A 16609-nucleotide genomic window follows, 5' to 3' on the forward strand; every position below is an offset into this window, starting at 1 on the left:
GCAAATAGAATTCAATTTAGACTCTAACATTTTCATATTAACCTCATTAAATTTCAATCTCTTAAAAAGGGAAAAAAAATTATTTTAAACCTTCAGAAAGGATAATCAAATTCATGCTTCCATCCCATAAAACAGTAAAAATGCTTTGTCAAAGAGCCCGTACCTCTCTGTGTCTGAACTTGAGTATAATTAGGAAGGCTGCTGAGTAGCCCACACAGAGAGAGAGAGAGAGAGAGCCTCCTTTTTTCGACCAAGAAAAATGTCATAGGCAGAGGCCCATAATAGCCCCACTATTTTGGACTTTTAAAATGACTTTTTAGCTCTTGTTTGTTTACTTTTTTTTTATGGGAGCTTCACTAATATACCCAAAATGGGTGCTGAAATTATAAAAAAAACTCATATAGAAAACACTTTATAAACACACCCAAAACCCATTTATTAAATAACAAATTAGTGTTGAAGTTCCAATAAATTACAAGCACTGCCACTATCAAGCCCAACAGAAAAAAAAAACTCAAAAAGCACCCAAAACAACCTCAGCCCAAACTTATAAAAAAGCCCAAAGATTTTACCATCTCCAAAACCATAATTTCGTTCAAAAAATTGGAAAACAAAAACGTAACTTCCAGCTTGCGACTTCAATTAACCATCTCTGCCAAACGTCCCTTCAGTCACCGTCTTCATCAAAGTGTCTTCTTCATCTCTCGAAACCGAAACTCCATAACCACCACTGTAACACCCCGACCCTAATTTTTATATCCAATTAATTAGATTAAGAAATTACAATTTTACCCTTGGGGATAGGGGTATTTTGGTCACTTTTTAATCCGGAAGGATTTTGGGAAAATGAGTGGTACTGTTGCGTAGAGCTCGTTGATACGAGTTCGTAGACATGTGGCATGCCCAATTCCGACTTGTAACGAAGGAGGAAAAGTCTGAAAACGAAAGGGACGTATTTGGAATTTTATTTGAAATTGCTACTGTAGCAACAGTACCGTGCTACAGTACCCGGACAGTTTTATTCTTTTTCTTTTTCTTTTTTCTTCTTCTTCCTCCTCCCCACTCCCTCTGCGCGCGACCACCCCCCCTTGGCACTGTTCATCCGAGAGGATTTTGGGCAGCCACCACCACATCCGGCCACCAAAGTTGACGGGGCCGGTACCAAAAATGACCGGGCCGCCGTCCTCTTCCAACCCCAGCCAGGCCCCGCCGCCAACCGCTGTGATTTCGCCGGAATATCGAGAAATGTCGCCGGTTTTACCCAAAACTTCACGGAGCTCGTTCGGGTGATTCCGGCAACCAAATCTGGCGATCCAGGTATGGAAATTCATCTATTCCTTGAGCTCTAGCTGATGGTTGGGTAGGATTACTTCAATTTTTAGCGTAGGCAAGTCGATTTTCGAGTTGAAAAATCTGCCGGTTTCGACCTCAATTTTCAGCCACTTCCGGTCACTTTTTGGGGTATGTCCAAGAACAAAAGCGACTCCAAATTAGGTGTATTACCTAGGGCAGGAGTCTTGGCCCGAGATTCTAAGATTTTCCGGCGATGCGATATCGCTTTGGACACCCAAAGGGGAATTTTATCCAAAATGCGATCCCCTTGTCGTCACGAGCGCGTAGGATTTTACGGACCTCAATTTGGATACCGTTTTGAGTCTCGAACGGATATCGCCTATTACGCGTTATCCGGGTTCGATTGGTTTGGACCGTTGGATGGTCTTGAATTTATTATATGTTAACCTGGGCATCCTTAGGATCGTGTAAGATTCGACGGATCGTGAAACGGAGTCCCGAATACTCCAGAAATGCCAACCCTAGGGCTAGGATTTCAGTAACCGTCCGATCGTGCGATCGTGAGTGATCCGGCCATCCGATCTGGACCAAACTTGCAGGACGTGTATCCTAGACCTTGTGGAACCCATAGGAACTTTCGGATCGTAAAATGGAGGTCGTGGGCCCGCGGGCCCAGTTGACCAAGTGTGGAAAGTTTATGTATATTGTTTTAATGATTCATTTGAAATATATTATATATTTGATTAATGAATTTGATATATTATGAAGTATTTGTGTTGTATATTTGGGTTTGGATACATTTGAATATCTTGAGTGTAGATTTACAATAATTGAGAAAGTGCTATCTTTGTTGATTTTGTATGGGGTACTTAGAATGTTAATTTGAATGCTATTAGCACTACCTTAGGTACCTCCCCGGTTATGGGTTTTATGTTTGAGATTTATTTTGCCCAGGCCCGTTGGAGTTTGCCCAGGCCCTTCGAAGATTTATTTATTTTGCCCAGGCCTGTCGGAGTTTGCCCAGGCCCCTCGGAGATTAATTTATTTTGCCCAGGCCCGTCGGAGTTTGCCCAGGCCCTTCGGAGATTGATTTATTTTGCCCAGGCCCGTCGGAGTTTGTCCAAGCCTTTCGGATGATTTATTTTGCCTAGGCCCGTCGGAGTTTGCCCAGGCCCTTCGGAGATTGATTTATTTTGCCCAGGCCCGTCGGAGTTTGCCCAGGCCCTTCGGAGATTGATTTATTTTGCCCAGGCCCGTCGGAGTTTGTCCAAGCCTTTCGGATGATTTATTTTGCCCAGGCTCGTCAGAGTTTGTCCAAGCCCTTCGGATGATTTATTTTGCCCAGGCTCGTCGGAGTTTGTCCAAGCCCTTCGGATGATTTATTTTGCCCAGACCCGTCGGAGTTAGTCCAAGCCTGTGATGTCTTTTTAATACGATGCCTTGGGAAGAAATTGATAATATTTCAATGTGCTTTTGTCGGATTTGGAATTGTGATAGATCTTAAATGTATAGTTGGTTCTGTTGTAAATATTGGTTTATTACTGGAATTGTGACCGTTGATGATGAGAACTACGTGTGGCTTGATCCCTTGTCCAAGGGTACGTAGGCAGCTTGGAGTCTCACCTAGGTGCAGCCACGAATTATATTGCATGTAAAAGGTTTGAACGGTTCTGAATCTATGAATGGATTTTATTGTGGTTGTGGGACTTGAATCCGGTTTAATGATTTTGGGAGTAATCGTATGATTGTTTGAGATCATAAATGGTATGGTTTATGTATTAATTGACTTGAGAACATTGTTGGTTCTGTTTCGAACTATCTGAAGGCCGGAGGCCTATTATGTGATTTGCATGAGATTATATTGTGCATGCTGCCGGTTAGTATTATTAAATGTGTTTTATGCATGTTGGAATTTTTGGGGAATGTTCAATTTATAGGGGAGACTTTGCCGAAATTTCGGTAGAAAGTCTCGTGCTCTTTTCCCTTAATTTGGAAAAGAGGCTAAATTTTTAGTTAGTGGGCCCGGCATCGGTGTGATGTCGGAATTTCCACAGGATTCGTCTCGAGTTTCGAGGAATTCGGGGCGGGTCCTGTCAACCACCAAGCTTGAACTACTTTCAAAAACAAACACCACACTGACCTCCACCTACAAAACCAAGACAAAATTTCAGAGAACAATTTCAACAAGAAAACGCTTCAAAGGTAAGACATTTACAAACCAAACCTACACTGTAATTTTGATTAATTGCTATAGAGTTCCAGTCTAGGGTAATAACAGTATTTTAGATTCGAATCAAGGACAAAATCTTGAAACTATATTGGATTTCACTATTGCACTAACTGCTTACTATCATTATTTTAGTCGCTAGTTTACTGAAATTTCTAATTAATGGATGTAAAGTTCCAATATAGGGTAATAACACTGCTTGTTTCCTCTAAAATCCTATTTTTGATGCATGTCTATCACTGTAAAGTTCCAGTATAGGGTATTAATACTGCTTGTTTCCTCTGAAATCCTATTTGTAATGCATGTCTACCACTGTATAGTTCCAGTATGTGGTAATAACACTGGTAGACGTGCATTAGAAATAGGATTTCATAGCAAACAAGTAGTGTTATTACCCTATACTGGAACTTTACAGTTGTAGACGTGCATTACAAATACGATTTCATAGCAAACAAGCAGTGTTATTACCCTAGACTGGAACTTTACAGTGGTAGACATGCATTAGAATTCATAGCAAACAAGCAGTGTTATTACCCTAGACTGGAACTTAACAGTGGTAGACGTGCATTACAAATACGATTTCATAGCAAACAAGCAGTGTTATTACTCTATACTGGAACTTTGCAGTGGTAGACATGCATTAGAAATAGGATTTCATAGCAAACAAGCAGTGTTATTACCCCATACTGGAACTTTACAGTGGTAGACATGCATTAGAAATAGGATTTCATAGCAAACAAGCAGTGTTATTACCCTATACTGAAACTTTACAGTGGTAGACGTGCGATTTCATAGCAAATAAGCAGTGTTATTACCCTAGACTGGAAGTTAACAGTGGTAGACGTGCATTAGAAATAGGATTTCATAGCAATCAAGCAGTGTTATTACCCTATACTGGAACTTTACAGTGGTAGACATGCATAAGAAATAGGACTTCAAAAGAAACAAGCAGTGTTATTACCCTATACTGGAACTTTACAGTGGTAGACATGCATTAGAAATAGGATTTCATAGCAAACAAGCAGTGTTATTACCCTATACTGGAACTTTACAGTGATAAATAGAAAAAAACACGAATATACTCAAATTCAACTGAAAAAGCATACCTCAATTAATATGAAAACCAAATCGAATATCACAAATTTCTAACCACATCTCAAACAGCAAATCCACAACCAAACAGAATCTGAAATCAATTCAAATTATAAACAAAAAGAAATTAAAATCACAATTTAAAACTCAAACGAATATCTAAGTACAAATTAGAACGAAATCAGAAAATCCAATAAATTACCTCCAATTCAGCAATAACAAAAATAAACAGATAAAATCAAGAAGAATAGTATTTGCATGTCAAATTTAAACTCTAAGACTGAAAAAATGAAAAACGAAAACCTAATCAGCAACTTAATTAATCAAACATGAAATCACCATACAAACTAAGTCGTTGAATTTAAAATGTTCATAAGCCAAACACAAACAAAAAACACAACGATTCATACAATAAACACTAGAAAATACTGAAATGAGAAATCATCATAAGAATAAACTGTGAAAATACGTACATCAGATGCGTTGATCTCATGGATCAGGACCCGAGTTCACCTCCTGAGTTGTAAAACGACGTTGTCAAGGTCGGCATATCCAGCTCTTCAAAAAATAGCTTCTTCAATGGCGACCGTAGAGAGGAAGACGAAGCGGCAGCACCTCTGGCTCTGGAAGTATCGTCGTAGTCGGTATCGGCGAATAGGAGATCCTGGTTGAAAATCGGGAACATTGGACGGATCTGGCCATTTTGGAATATATCGTCGGTGGAAATTGGCGATCAGTCGGGATTGGTGCAGGTGAACGAGAAATCGTCTTCATCTTCGTTCTTCTCGCAATCACCACCGGCGTCGGCGTTCTGAAAGCCTTCGTCCGGCAATTGACACCTCAAATCTACAGAGTAGCCACAGAACTCCGCGAGCTTAACCATTAGCTCTATTCATATCGAAAAAATGGAAATTAGCACCAAATTCAATGAAGAAACTGAAATCGAGTCAAAATTCAAGTAAATTAAGCAAAAATCAAAAGGAAAATAATGAATTGAAGCAGATGGAACAAACCTACAAAAGAAATGGAGGCATCGGCGGCAAGAACACGTGTGAGGCCACCGACGTAACGGAGATTGTCATCAGTCTTGTGTTGGTCCTTGGCTCTGAGACTGTTTGGTTTACTTTGAAGGCAGAGAGAGGGAAGAAGGGAGAGAACAGAGGAGAGATGTGGGTTTGAAGGAGGAGAGGGGCTTGAGGCTTCAGACCTCAGGGAGTGGTTTTGTTGAATTTTAATGTTCTCTGCATTCTATAGATTCTAAACGAGATCCAAAACTCATTTAATGCCAAAAAGGGTAATAAAGGTATTTGATCTTATTAATTAAATTAAAATATATACAATTGTTGATTTTTGGGTTTATTTTGGGTGTGTTTATATATAATGAATGGTATAGGGTATATTTATAGTTTTATGTCTAGGAATGGGTATTTCACTAAATTTCTATTTTTTTTATTCGTAACTCTTGTTTGTTTACCTAGAAGGCTCTTTTGAGGTTCTCTGAACTTTGGGCCTTCATATGCTTATTTTCCGAACCTAAATGCTCTATTTCGGCCTCGTTGTTCTCTTATTTTCTTTAATGTTTTTTTTTTTGGTCAAAACACTTTGTTGATATTTGAGCAAAACATTATAGCATCTCTAACAGCCTCTTCAACATAATTGGAATGCTAAAATAGGTGAGTCACATCATCAAAACCATCTCTAACATTATTGACAAACTTAGTTATCAAAGGTGTAACATCTTTCTCTCCCTTCAGGGCTTGTAATTGACATCAACTCTTCAAAACATTTATTTTTCATTGGAAAAATAAAACCTACTTTGAAAATCTAAAAACATTCAATTTTTTTCTTTCAAACAATAAATATATAGATATTTTTCACATTTTTCATTATTTTCCGTAACATTGCATTAATTGAATTCAAGAGTTTATTAGGGCATAAAATATTAAAGTAGCCAACAAATTCTCAATTTGAAGAATTTGGTTTGCTACTACAACACATTGTAATGCAGTTTCAGTTTGAATTAGCAGAGCTTTGACGTTCAAGCTTTCTTTATTGTACAATTGTTGTTGGGAAATGCGTCGACTTCAATAACATCCTTTTCTTAATTAGCATTCAGAAACCACATACTTGGATTGGAAAAACCATATTCCAATATATAATCTTCATCCAAAGGTTTTTAGTATTCAAATCCCAATCCTATCCCGGTATTTGGAAAACTCAATTTCAATGAACAAACAGTCAATATAATTCTGGCAGTTCCTGCTTCGTCTATTAATTTCCACTTCTGCACTACAATCTAAATCTGTGCTTTGTGTATATATAGCAATGCACCCCTCCAACAAAGCCACAGAGACAGAACCAACCTAGTAATTTGCAGTTTGGATTATCTTATCTCACCAAAAATAAAAATAAAATAAAAAACCAGAAAAACACTTTGGATTGCAAAGATGGGAGAAAGCAAAGGCTCTAATAGTAATAGCAATAGCCAGGTTGGAAATCAAAATGCTGGAGGGGGTAAGTCGTCCAATGTAACAGCAAGTGGTGGTGGTAGTGGTGGAGGCAATGTTTGTGTTTAAGCTTTCTTTCTGCCATTTTTTCAAAATTCGTTTTACCACGAAACTAACAATGTTTATTACCACTGTAAGCATAAGCTATCATTCTACCCAAAAAACAAAAACAAACAGGAAAACTTTGGACTCAGCAAAATACTGCAAAACTAAAGAGAACAATCGCTTTGTAAACTTGAAAGGATAATTGACAAGTAAGCTCTTGTCTGTCTTGTCTCAAAGTGCAACATTCATAGGCACAATATGGGTTATGTCCATTTTATGCACCAAGTACAAGAATCATGGGCTACCGACCTGATCTTCGCAGTTCAAAGTGGTTGTAGCCTTACCTGTACTCCATGTTGCGGACGAACTGTAAGAAGATGTAAGGGCGAGTGGACATAACCCGGGGAAAGGGTGAAGGCGTAACGTTGTAGAATCATCGACAAAGCAATCTTCACTTCTGTTGTCGCAAAGTTTAAGCCCACACAAGTTCGAGGTCCCATTGAAAAGGGTATGAATGCACCTACATGATTGTTGGTTGCTTTGGCAACCCCTTCCGAGAATCTCTCTGGTTTGAAAAGTTGCACATCTTGTCCCCAGATTTGAGGATCATGGTGAAGTGCTAGGATTGAGACATCCAATTCAAGATTACTAGGAACAATCAGCTTTCCTAGTCTAACTTCCCTTTCGACTCTCCTTACAACGTGAACAGCAGGGGGATATAACCTTAGAGTCTCATTGATGATCATACTCATCTGCATCAAAAAGAAAAATGGATAACCAAATCAGGATCTCAAACTTTATTGAGAACATATTTCTGCCACCTAGACAAGTTTCTTACTGTTGTCAGTTTGCCAATGCCATCAACATTTGGAGTTTGTTTGCCAAATAATTGTAACACCTCCTTTCTTGCTTCCTCTTGCCAATCCGTATGGAGTGCCAGAAGAAAGACAGTCCAAGCAAGCAAAGTATTAGCGGTTTCTTGTCCGGCAAAGTAAAATGTCTTGCACTCATCAATTATCTCCTGCACCGAAATCCTCTGGTTCTCATTAGCTTCATGATTAGCCTTCAGAAGTAATCCAAGAAAATCACTCCCAAAGCTGTCGTTTTCTCCAGTCATTGTCTTCTTTTCTCTTTTCATAACCATCTCTATTATGGAGGCATGGATTCCTTTCTCAAGTTTTTCCGATTCGATCTCATCGCTGGTTTTGAAGAGCTCACTGCAACATTGAATGAAGGACTAAAAATGAGAGAACAGATGTAACGCTCTAAAAATTTCTTATTTCTTCTCTTCAATTGGAATATTAGAAGTACTAAGTTACCTGATGCCAGGAACCCTGACTTTGAGAATATTTTTGAATATTAGGAAGCCTAACTTCCTCAACATTTCAAATATTTCCTGTCCTTCTGAATAGCTGCTGCCAAATGCTGTTCTCGAAATCACTTCCGAAGTGAACAATCTAAACTCTTCAAACACCTCAATCTCTTTTCCTTCATAAACTTTCCACCTTTCTAGCATCTTCTCGGCACTAGCTACCATATCTGGAATCATACTCTAGTAAAACAATAATACTATCATGCTATTAGCAGACTTTTGCCTTCAACTTATTCTTTTCATGTTTAAATAGTTGACACAGCTATTACTATAATACTCTTTGCAACAAAGTACCAGCAACTTAAAAACTTACTTTTAAACTCTCTCCATGAAAAGCATGGGTGGCCAGCTTTCGCAATTTTGCCCATTTTTCAGCTTTGCTTGTTGCCACAAGGCCATCTCCAAATAGCTTCTTCGAAATGTATGGGGGCTCTCTTTTCGGATAAGCTCTGCCTTTGTTATTTAGTATCTCTTTGCACAACTCAGGTTCTGTTATGACCAACTGAGCTCGAGAACCATGCCATTGAAGATAATTCTTCCCTGTAATTGCATGCAAAAATGATCAAAACTTTTCTTATTTAGAACTAAGATTTAAATAACAAAGGTTAACTGAGATGGCTTGTAATTTTGTTACCATATATCTTGGTCCACGAGTGAACATGAGGTTGAACTACAGAAAATATGTTGTGTGATAAAATGTGAGGCCTGCCCATGACTTTCTTTTTCATGTTGGAGATTTCTTTGGTGTTTCCATAGATGAATCTGTAAGAAGGGCCTTTGATCCCCTGCAAGGCCATCAGATTCTGTATGCGAATCGGAGTCCACCATAGTTTGTGAAGGATCTTGATGAAAGCTAAGACAAGGAGCAGACACAGAAAGCTTGAAAGAATGATTATTAGGCCTCCCAAAGTAGTCATTTTTTGGGTATTGTTTTTCTCTTTGGCTATCTCTCTCTCTCTGAGAATGAACCCTACCGAGTTTTTAAAGCTTTTCTTGCTCCTGATTGTTTAGAAAAAAAGTCTAGAAAACACCAATCTGGTCATGTTAGCTTTTGATTGTTACTTAGTTTGTCCTGCTATTTACTACAATCCCAAGGGCAAATATCATCGTAAGTGACTCTCATTGAAACCTTAAGCTGCTATTTGTAGACTTTTGATACATCACGGTAGTCTAGTGACTTCATGTTGGAATTATCTCCTGGCTTCGTCGTCACCAATGACGTTACCATATGAATTTCTTTCATGACTTTTTCTCAACTTAACAGAGAGACTAGAGCTTTGAAAAGTAGTGATCGACCTCGGGAGCAGATCCGCTTTTCCCATTTTCCATGTCACTAAACTTTTCATATCCGCTCCCATCAAGATATTTGGTCGAAGATCTCTGGGCTCTCATATTCTTCTTTTGCGGACCTACAGATAATTTCATATATATATTTTATATATAGAGAGAGATAGCCGTTAAAACTCTTTCTCTCTCACATAAGGCTCTGACCACTACACATGGCTCCGACCACTCGGTTCTCTTCACGAGAGCTTCGTACCCTTTTTAATTATTATTTCTCTACAAATCAATCGAACTAACTTAGACATTGAAGGGTCTTTGGCCAACACCTCCTGGTTGTGGTCCTTTTATTCCAATCTATTTTGCAGGGAAAAAGAGACAGCGAAGAAAAAAGGGGAATCAATGGATGGAATATTCCTGTAGAACAAAAATCACTCCCGCATCAATCATGCTATTGAAGTTTATTTTTATTTATTTATTATAATTTTAAATTGGTCTATCCACTCCTCTCTAAGCATTCTCAGTCATCCTACATATATAGAGAGAGAGAGAGAGAGAGAGAGAGAGATTGACAATTCGTATGACTCTTATTGCAGCAGCTAGTAGGCATAGCAAATTATGTCCACCAGTTTATGTGATTACCTGTCTTGGATGGATGAGATATATTAAGTGCCTTTTGTGAATTTTGTAAGACAAGAAAATGCGGCTCGTTTAGGCGTCATCCCATGGGACATAACATAAGATCACCCCCAAAAAAGACAAATGTAACAAAGTAATTTTATTCACAAGTCTGCATTTAAGTTTCCCTATATGCCATGTTGTCCCCAAAAAAACATATAATATAAAAGGAGGTATATATGTTGAGAACTTGAGAGTGTTTGTGTCGCATTGAAAAGTTGATGGCCTTTATAAAGAATTGGAATACTCCTCCATAGCCAATTGATTTTAGAGTAAAACTTCAACTTTCTTCATGATATCATAGCAAGGGCTTCCCGTATTGAGCTGAACGGCTACAATCAAATAGAATTCAATTTAGACTCTAACATTTTCATATTAACCTCATTAAATTCAATGTCTTGAAAAGGGAAAAAAAAATTCTTTTAAACCATCAGAAAGGACAATCAAATTCATGCTTCCATCCCATAAAACAGTAAAAATGCTTTGTCAAAGAGCCCGTACCTCTCTGTTTGAACTCGAGTATAATTAGGAAGGCTGCTGAGTAGCCACAGAGAGAGAGAGAGAGAGAGAGAGAGAGAGGGCCTCCTTTTTTCGACCTAAAAGAAAAATGTCATAGGCAGAGGCCCATAATAGCCCACTATTTTGGACTTTTAAAATGACTTTTTAGCTCAGAGAGACAGAGCTAGTTTTTACGACCAAGAAAAATGTCATTGGCAGAGGCCCAAAATAGTCCCACTATGTTGGGCTTTTAAAATGACCTTTTAGCTCTTGTTTGTTTACCTTTTTTTTGGTCGTAACTCTTGTTTGTTTACCTAGAAGGCTCTTTTGAGGTTCTCTGAACTTTGGGCCTTCTTATGCTTATTTTCCGAACCTAAATGCGCTATTTCGGCCTCGTTGTTCTCTTCTTTTCTTTAAATTTTTTTTTTTTTGGGGTCAAAACACCTTGTTGATATTAGAGCAAAACATTAGAGCGTCTCTAACAGCCTCTTCAACAGATTTGGAATGCTAAAATAGGTGAGTCACATCATCAAAACCCTCTCTAACATTATTGACAAAATCAGTCATCAAAGGTATAACATCTTTCTCTCTCTTCAGGATTTGTAATTGACATTGACTCTTCAAAACATTTATTTTTCTTTAGAAAAATAAAACCTACTTTGAAAATCTAAAAACATTCATTTTTTCCTTCCAAACAATAAATATATAGACATTTTTCACACGTTTTCATATTTTTCATTATTTTCCGTAACATTGCATTAATTGAATTGAAGAGTTTGTTGGGGCATAAAATATTAATGTAGCCAACAAATTCTCAATTTGAAGAATTTGATTTGCTACTACAACACATTGTAATGCAGTTTCAGTTTGAATTAGCAGAGCTTTGACGTTCAAGCTTTCTTTATTGTACAATTGTTGTTGGGAAATGCGTCGACTTCAATAACATCCTTTTCTTAATTAGCATTCAGAAACCACATACTTGGATTGGAAAAACCATATTCCAATATATAATCTTCATCCAAAGGTTTTTAGTATTCAAATCCCAATCCTATCCCGGTATTTGGAAAACTCAATTTCAATGAACAAACAGTCAATATAATTCTGGCAGTTCCTGCTTCGTCTATTAATTTCCACTTCTGCACTACAATCTAAATCTGTGCTGTGTATATATATAGCAATGCACCCCTCCAACAAAGCCACAGAGACAGAACCAACCAAGTAATTTGCAGTTTGGATTATCTTATCTCACCAAAAATAAAAATAAAATAAAAAACCAGAAAAACACTTTGGATTGCAAAGATGGGAGAAAGCAAAGGCTCTAATAGTAATAGCAATAGCCAGGTTGGAAATCAAAATGCTGGGCGGGGTAAGTCGTCCAATGTAACAGCAAGTGGTGGTGGTAGTGGTGGAGGCAATGCAGCAGGGAATATGAAAGCAACTGGAAGAGCTTTGTGAAGAGATTATGCAATCTCCAGGGAAGAGATTATGCAATCTCCAGGGAGAGCTTTGTGAGCAACCCAGCTGCCTATTTCAAGGATTTGCACAAATAGCTAGGAATGAAGTAACTACTTACTCACTACTACTACATGAATAAAAGAGTAGTAGTCTACTATTTTGCTTCTTTTATCATCTTGGTTTTGGGATTAATTACAAATTTCATATTGTGTTTAAGCTTTCTTTCTGCCATTTTTTCAAAAGTCGTTTTACCATAAAACTGAAAATGTTTATTACCACTGTAAGCATAAGATTTCATTCTACCCAGAAAACAAAAACAAACAGGAATAATTTGGACTCAGCAAAATACTGCAAAACTAAAGAGAACAATCGCTTTGTAAACTTGAAAGGATAATTGACAAGTTAGCTCTTGTCTGTCTTGTCTCAAAGTGCAACATTCATAGGCACAACATGGGTTATGCCCACTTTATGCACCAAGTACAAGAATCATGGGCTACTGACCTGATCTTCGCAGTTCAAAGTGGTTGTAGCCTTACCTGTACTCCATGTTGTGGACGAACTGTAAGAAGATGTAAGGGCGAGTGGACATAACCCAGGGAAAGGGTGAAGGCGTAACGTTGTAGAATCATTGACAAAGCAATCTTCACTTCTGTTGTCGCAAAGTTTAAGCCCACACAAATTCGAGGTCCCATTGAAAAGGGTATGAATGCACCTACATGATTGTTGGTTGCTTTGGCAACCCCTTCCGAGAATCTCTCTGGTTTGAAAAGTTGCACATCTTGTCCCCAGATTTGAGGATCATGGTGAAGTGCTAGGATTGAGACATCCAATTCAAGATTACTAGGAACAATCAGCTTTCCTAGTCTAACTTCCCTTTCGACTCTCCTTACAACGTGAACAGCAGGGGGATATAACCTTAGAGTCTCATTGATGATCATACTCATCTGCATCAAAAAGAAAAATGGATAACCAAATCAGGATCTCAAACTTTATTGAGAACATATTTCTGCCACCTAGACAAGTTTCTTACTGTTGTCAGTTTGCCAATGCCATCAACATTTGGAGTTTGTTTGCCAAATAATTGTAACACCTCCTTTCTTGCTTCCTCTTGCCAATCTGTATGGAGTGCCAGAAGAAAGACAGTCCAAGCAAGCAAAGTATTAGCGGTTTCTTGTCCGGCAAAGTAAAACGTCTTGCACTCGTCAATTATCTCCTGCACCGAAATCCTCTGGTTCTCATTGGCTTCATGATTAGCCTTCAGAAGTAATCCAAGAAAATCACTCCCAAAGCTGTCGTTTTCTCCAGTCATTGTCTTCTTTTCTCTTTTCTTAACCATCTCTATTATGGAGGCATTGATTCCTTTCTCAAGTTTGTCCGATTCGATCTCATCGCTGGTTTTGAAGAGCTTACTACAACATTGAATGAAAGACTAAAAATGAGACAACAGGTGTAACTCTCTAAAAATTTCTTATTTCTTCTCTTCAATTGGAATATTAGAAGTACTAAGTTACCTGATGCCAGGAACCCTGAATTTGAGAATATTTTTGAATATTAGGAAGCCTAACTTCCTCAACATTTCAAATATGTCCTGTCCTTCTGAATAGCTGCTGCCAAATGCTGTTCTCGAAATCACTTCCGAAGTGAACAATCTAAACTCTTCAAACACCTCAATCTCTTTTCCTTCATAAACTGTCCACCTTTCTAGCATCATCTCGGCACTAGCTACCATATCTGGAATCATACTCTAGTAAAACAATAATACTATCATGCTATTAGCAGACTTTTGCCTTCAACTTATTCTTTTCATGTTTAAATAGTTGACACAGCTATTACTATAATACTCTTTGCAACAAAGTACCAGCAACTTAAAAACTTACTTTTAAACTCTCTCCATGGAAAGCATGGGTGGCCAGCTTTCGCAATTTTGCCCATTTTTCAGCTTTGCTTGTTGCCACAAGGCCATCTCCAACTAGCTTCCTTGAAATGTTTGGGGGCTCTCTTTTCGGATAAGCTCTGTCTTTGTTATTCAGTATCTCTTTGCACAACTCAGGTTCTGTTATGACCAACTGAGCTCGAGAACCATGCCATTGAAGATAATTCTTCCCTGTAATTGCATGCAAAAATAACCAAAACTTATCTTGTTTAGAACTAAGATTTAAATAACAAAAGTCAACTAATTGAGATGGCTTGTTGTTACCATATATGTTGGTCCACGAGTGAACGTGAGGTTGAACTACGGAAAATATGTCGTGTGATAAAATGTGAGGCCTGCCCATGACTTCCTTTTTCATGTTGGAGATTTCTTTGGTATTTCCATAGATGAATCTGTAAGAAGGGCCTTTGATCCCCTGCAAAGCCATCAGCTTCTGTATGCGAATCGGAGTCCACCATAGTTTGTGAAGGATCTTGATGAAAGCTAAGACAAGGAGCAGACACAGAAAGCTTGAAAGAATGGTTATTAGGCCTCCCAAAGTAGTCATTTTTTTGGGTCTTGTTTTTCTCTTTGGCTATCTCTCTCTCTTTCTCTGAATGAACCCTACCGAGTTTTTAAAGCTTTTCTTGCTCCTGATTGTTGAGAAGAAAAGTCAAGAAAAAACCAATCTGGTCATGTTGCTTTTGTTTGTTACTTAGTTTGTCCTGCAATTTACAACAATCCAAAGGGCAAGTATAATCGTAAGTGACTCTCATTGAAACCTTGAGCTGCTATTTGTTGACTTTTGATGCATCATGGTAGTCTAGTGACTTCATGTTGGAATTATCTCCCCGCTTCGTCACCAATGATGTTACCATATGATTTCCTTTCATGACTTTTTCTCAACTTAACAGAGAGACTAGAGCTTTGAAAAGTAGTGATCGACCTCGGGAGCGGATCCGCTTTCCCCATTTTCGATGTCACTAAAACTTTCATATCCGCTCCCACCAAGATATTTGGTCGAAGATCTCTGGGCTGTCATATTCTTCTTTTGCGGACCTAAATTGTTTGCTTTGATTCTATTTGGGCCTCGTAGTTCTTTTCTTTTTCTTTTCTTTTTTTGGGGGATCAAAACACCTTGTTGATTGAGGTATCTGATATTTGAGCAAGAAATTATAATGGAGTTTGCAGGACTTTCGATGACGTTCAAGCTTTCTTTATTGTACAATTGTTGTTGGGAAATGCCATCCTTTTCGTAATTAGACATTCAGTCAGAAAGGAAACCACGTACTTGGATTGGAAACACCATACTTCATCCAAGTATTCAAATCCCAATCCTATCACAGTAATTGTAAAACTCAAGTTCAATGAACAAACAGTCAATAGTATTCTGGCAGTTCCAATGCTTCTTCTATTCATTTCCACTTTTGACTCTTTTAATTCTTAGAACCAAACTGATGCACTACAATCTGAATCTGTGTGTATATATAGCAATGCACCCCTCCAACTAAGCCACAGAACCAAGCCAACTGAGTAATTTTGCACTTCGGATTATCTCCCCTGACCAAAAACAGAAACCAGAAAAGCATTTTGGATTGCAAAGATGGGAGGCAGCAAAGGGTCTAATGGTAATAGTAATAGCCAGGTGGGAAACCAAAATGCTGGTGGTGGAGCCAAGTCATCCAATGTAGGAGGAGCAAGTGGTGGTGGTGGTGGTGGAGGCAATGCATCAGGGAATATGAAAGCACCTGGAAGAGATTATACAATCACCAGGGAGAGCTTTGAGAGCAACCCAGCTGCCTATTTCAAGGATTTGCGCAAATAGCTTCTACTTAGTCTCACTACTATATGAATAAAAGAAGAGTAGTAGTCTTGCTGCTTTTGTTTGTAAATCTATCAATCTATCCATTTATCTATCTATTTTATGGAATGTCCCTATCTATGTTAATCAAAGTACCCTCATCTTGGATTTTACATCCAACAACCGAACAATGAAGGCTGACATAATAGCATTCACTAGTGAGACAGCAAACAAGGCACAAGGAATTCACCCAAGAATGAAAAAAGATAAACAAGGCACAGCCAAGGGAGGAATTTTAAACTTCTGCATAAGAGTTGACTCCGTTGCTTTACATACAAATAATATAAAGACTTTCCTCGGCAAGTTGGCCAAAAACAAAGCAAATCCCCCTTTATTTATACTTGGACATTTGTAATACAATGGAGAGCAGGTCTCAGCCGGCAATGAT

General features: G+C 38.3%; 2 protein-coding genes and 1 long non-coding RNA gene across 3 annotated transcripts; 1 reads left to right on the forward strand and 2 right to left on the reverse strand.

Moving 5' to 3' along the window:
- The first annotated feature begins 767 nt into the window (after nt 1-767).
- Nucleotides 768-3005, forward strand: LOC148297861 (uncharacterized). Its single transcript, XR_015835518.1, has 2 exons — nt 768-1317; nt 2248-3005. It is a non-coding gene; the product is annotated as an uncharacterized LOC148297861 (long non-coding RNA).
- A 4324-nt stretch (nt 3006-7329) lies between these two features.
- LOC110757689 (cytochrome P450 CYP749A22-like) lies at nt 7330-9639 on the reverse strand. The gene is made up of 5 exons (XM_021959384.2): nt 9171-9639; nt 8850-9076; nt 8484-8716; nt 8003-8381; nt 7330-7916 (listed from the first exon to the last, which is right to left on the reverse strand). The coding sequence occupies exons 1-5, from the start codon at nt 9451-9453 to the stop codon at nt 7488-7490; spliced, it is 1551 nt and encodes a 516-aa protein (XP_021815076.2). The 5' UTR covers nt 9454-9639; the 3' UTR covers nt 7330-7487.
- A 3166-nt stretch (nt 9640-12805) lies between these two features.
- On the reverse strand, nt 12806-16220 carry LOC110757713 (cytochrome P450 CYP749A22-like). Its single transcript, XM_088250169.1, has 5 exons — nt 14646-16220; nt 14326-14552; nt 13960-14192; nt 13479-13857; nt 12806-13392 (listed from the first exon to the last, which is right to left on the reverse strand). The coding sequence occupies exons 1-5, from the start codon at nt 14926-14928 to the stop codon at nt 12964-12966; spliced, it is 1551 nt and encodes a 516-aa protein (XP_088106295.1). The 5' UTR covers nt 14929-16220; the 3' UTR covers nt 12806-12963.
- Between the last annotated feature and the right edge of the window lie 389 nt (nt 16221-16609).

The sequence above is a fragment of the Prunus avium genome, chromosome 1 (genome assembly GCF_965620075.1).
Source record: "Prunus avium chromosome 1, drPruAviu1.hap1.1, whole genome shotgun sequence".
Classification (NCBI taxonomy): domain Eukaryota; kingdom Viridiplantae; phylum Streptophyta; class Magnoliopsida; order Rosales; family Rosaceae; genus Prunus; species Prunus avium.

Coding starts and splice junctions, on each gene's coding strand:
- LOC110757713 (XM_088250169.1), bottom strand. CDS start 14,928: ATGACTACTTTGGGAGGCCTAATAACCATTCTTTCAAGCTTTCTGTGT. Junction 14,193..14,325: donor TCCATGGAGAGAGTTTAAAA/GTAAGTTTTTAA, acceptor TTGTTTTACTAG/AGTATGATTCCAGATATGGT. Junction 13,858..13,959: donor TTCAGGGTTCCTGGCATCAG/GTAACTTAGTAC, acceptor TCAATGTTGTAG/TAAGCTCTTCAAAACCAGCG.
- LOC110757689 (XM_021959384.2), bottom strand. CDS start 9,453: ATGACTACTTTGGGAGGCCTAATAATCATTCTTTCAAGCTTTCTGTGT. Junction 9,077..9,170: donor CTCGTGGACCAAGATATATG/GTAACAAAATTA, acceptor ATGCAATTACAG/GGAAGAATTATCTTCAATGG. Junction 7,917..8,002: donor GCATTGGCAAACTGACAACA/GTAAGAAACTTG, acceptor TTTTTGATGCAG/ATGAGTATGATCATCAATGA.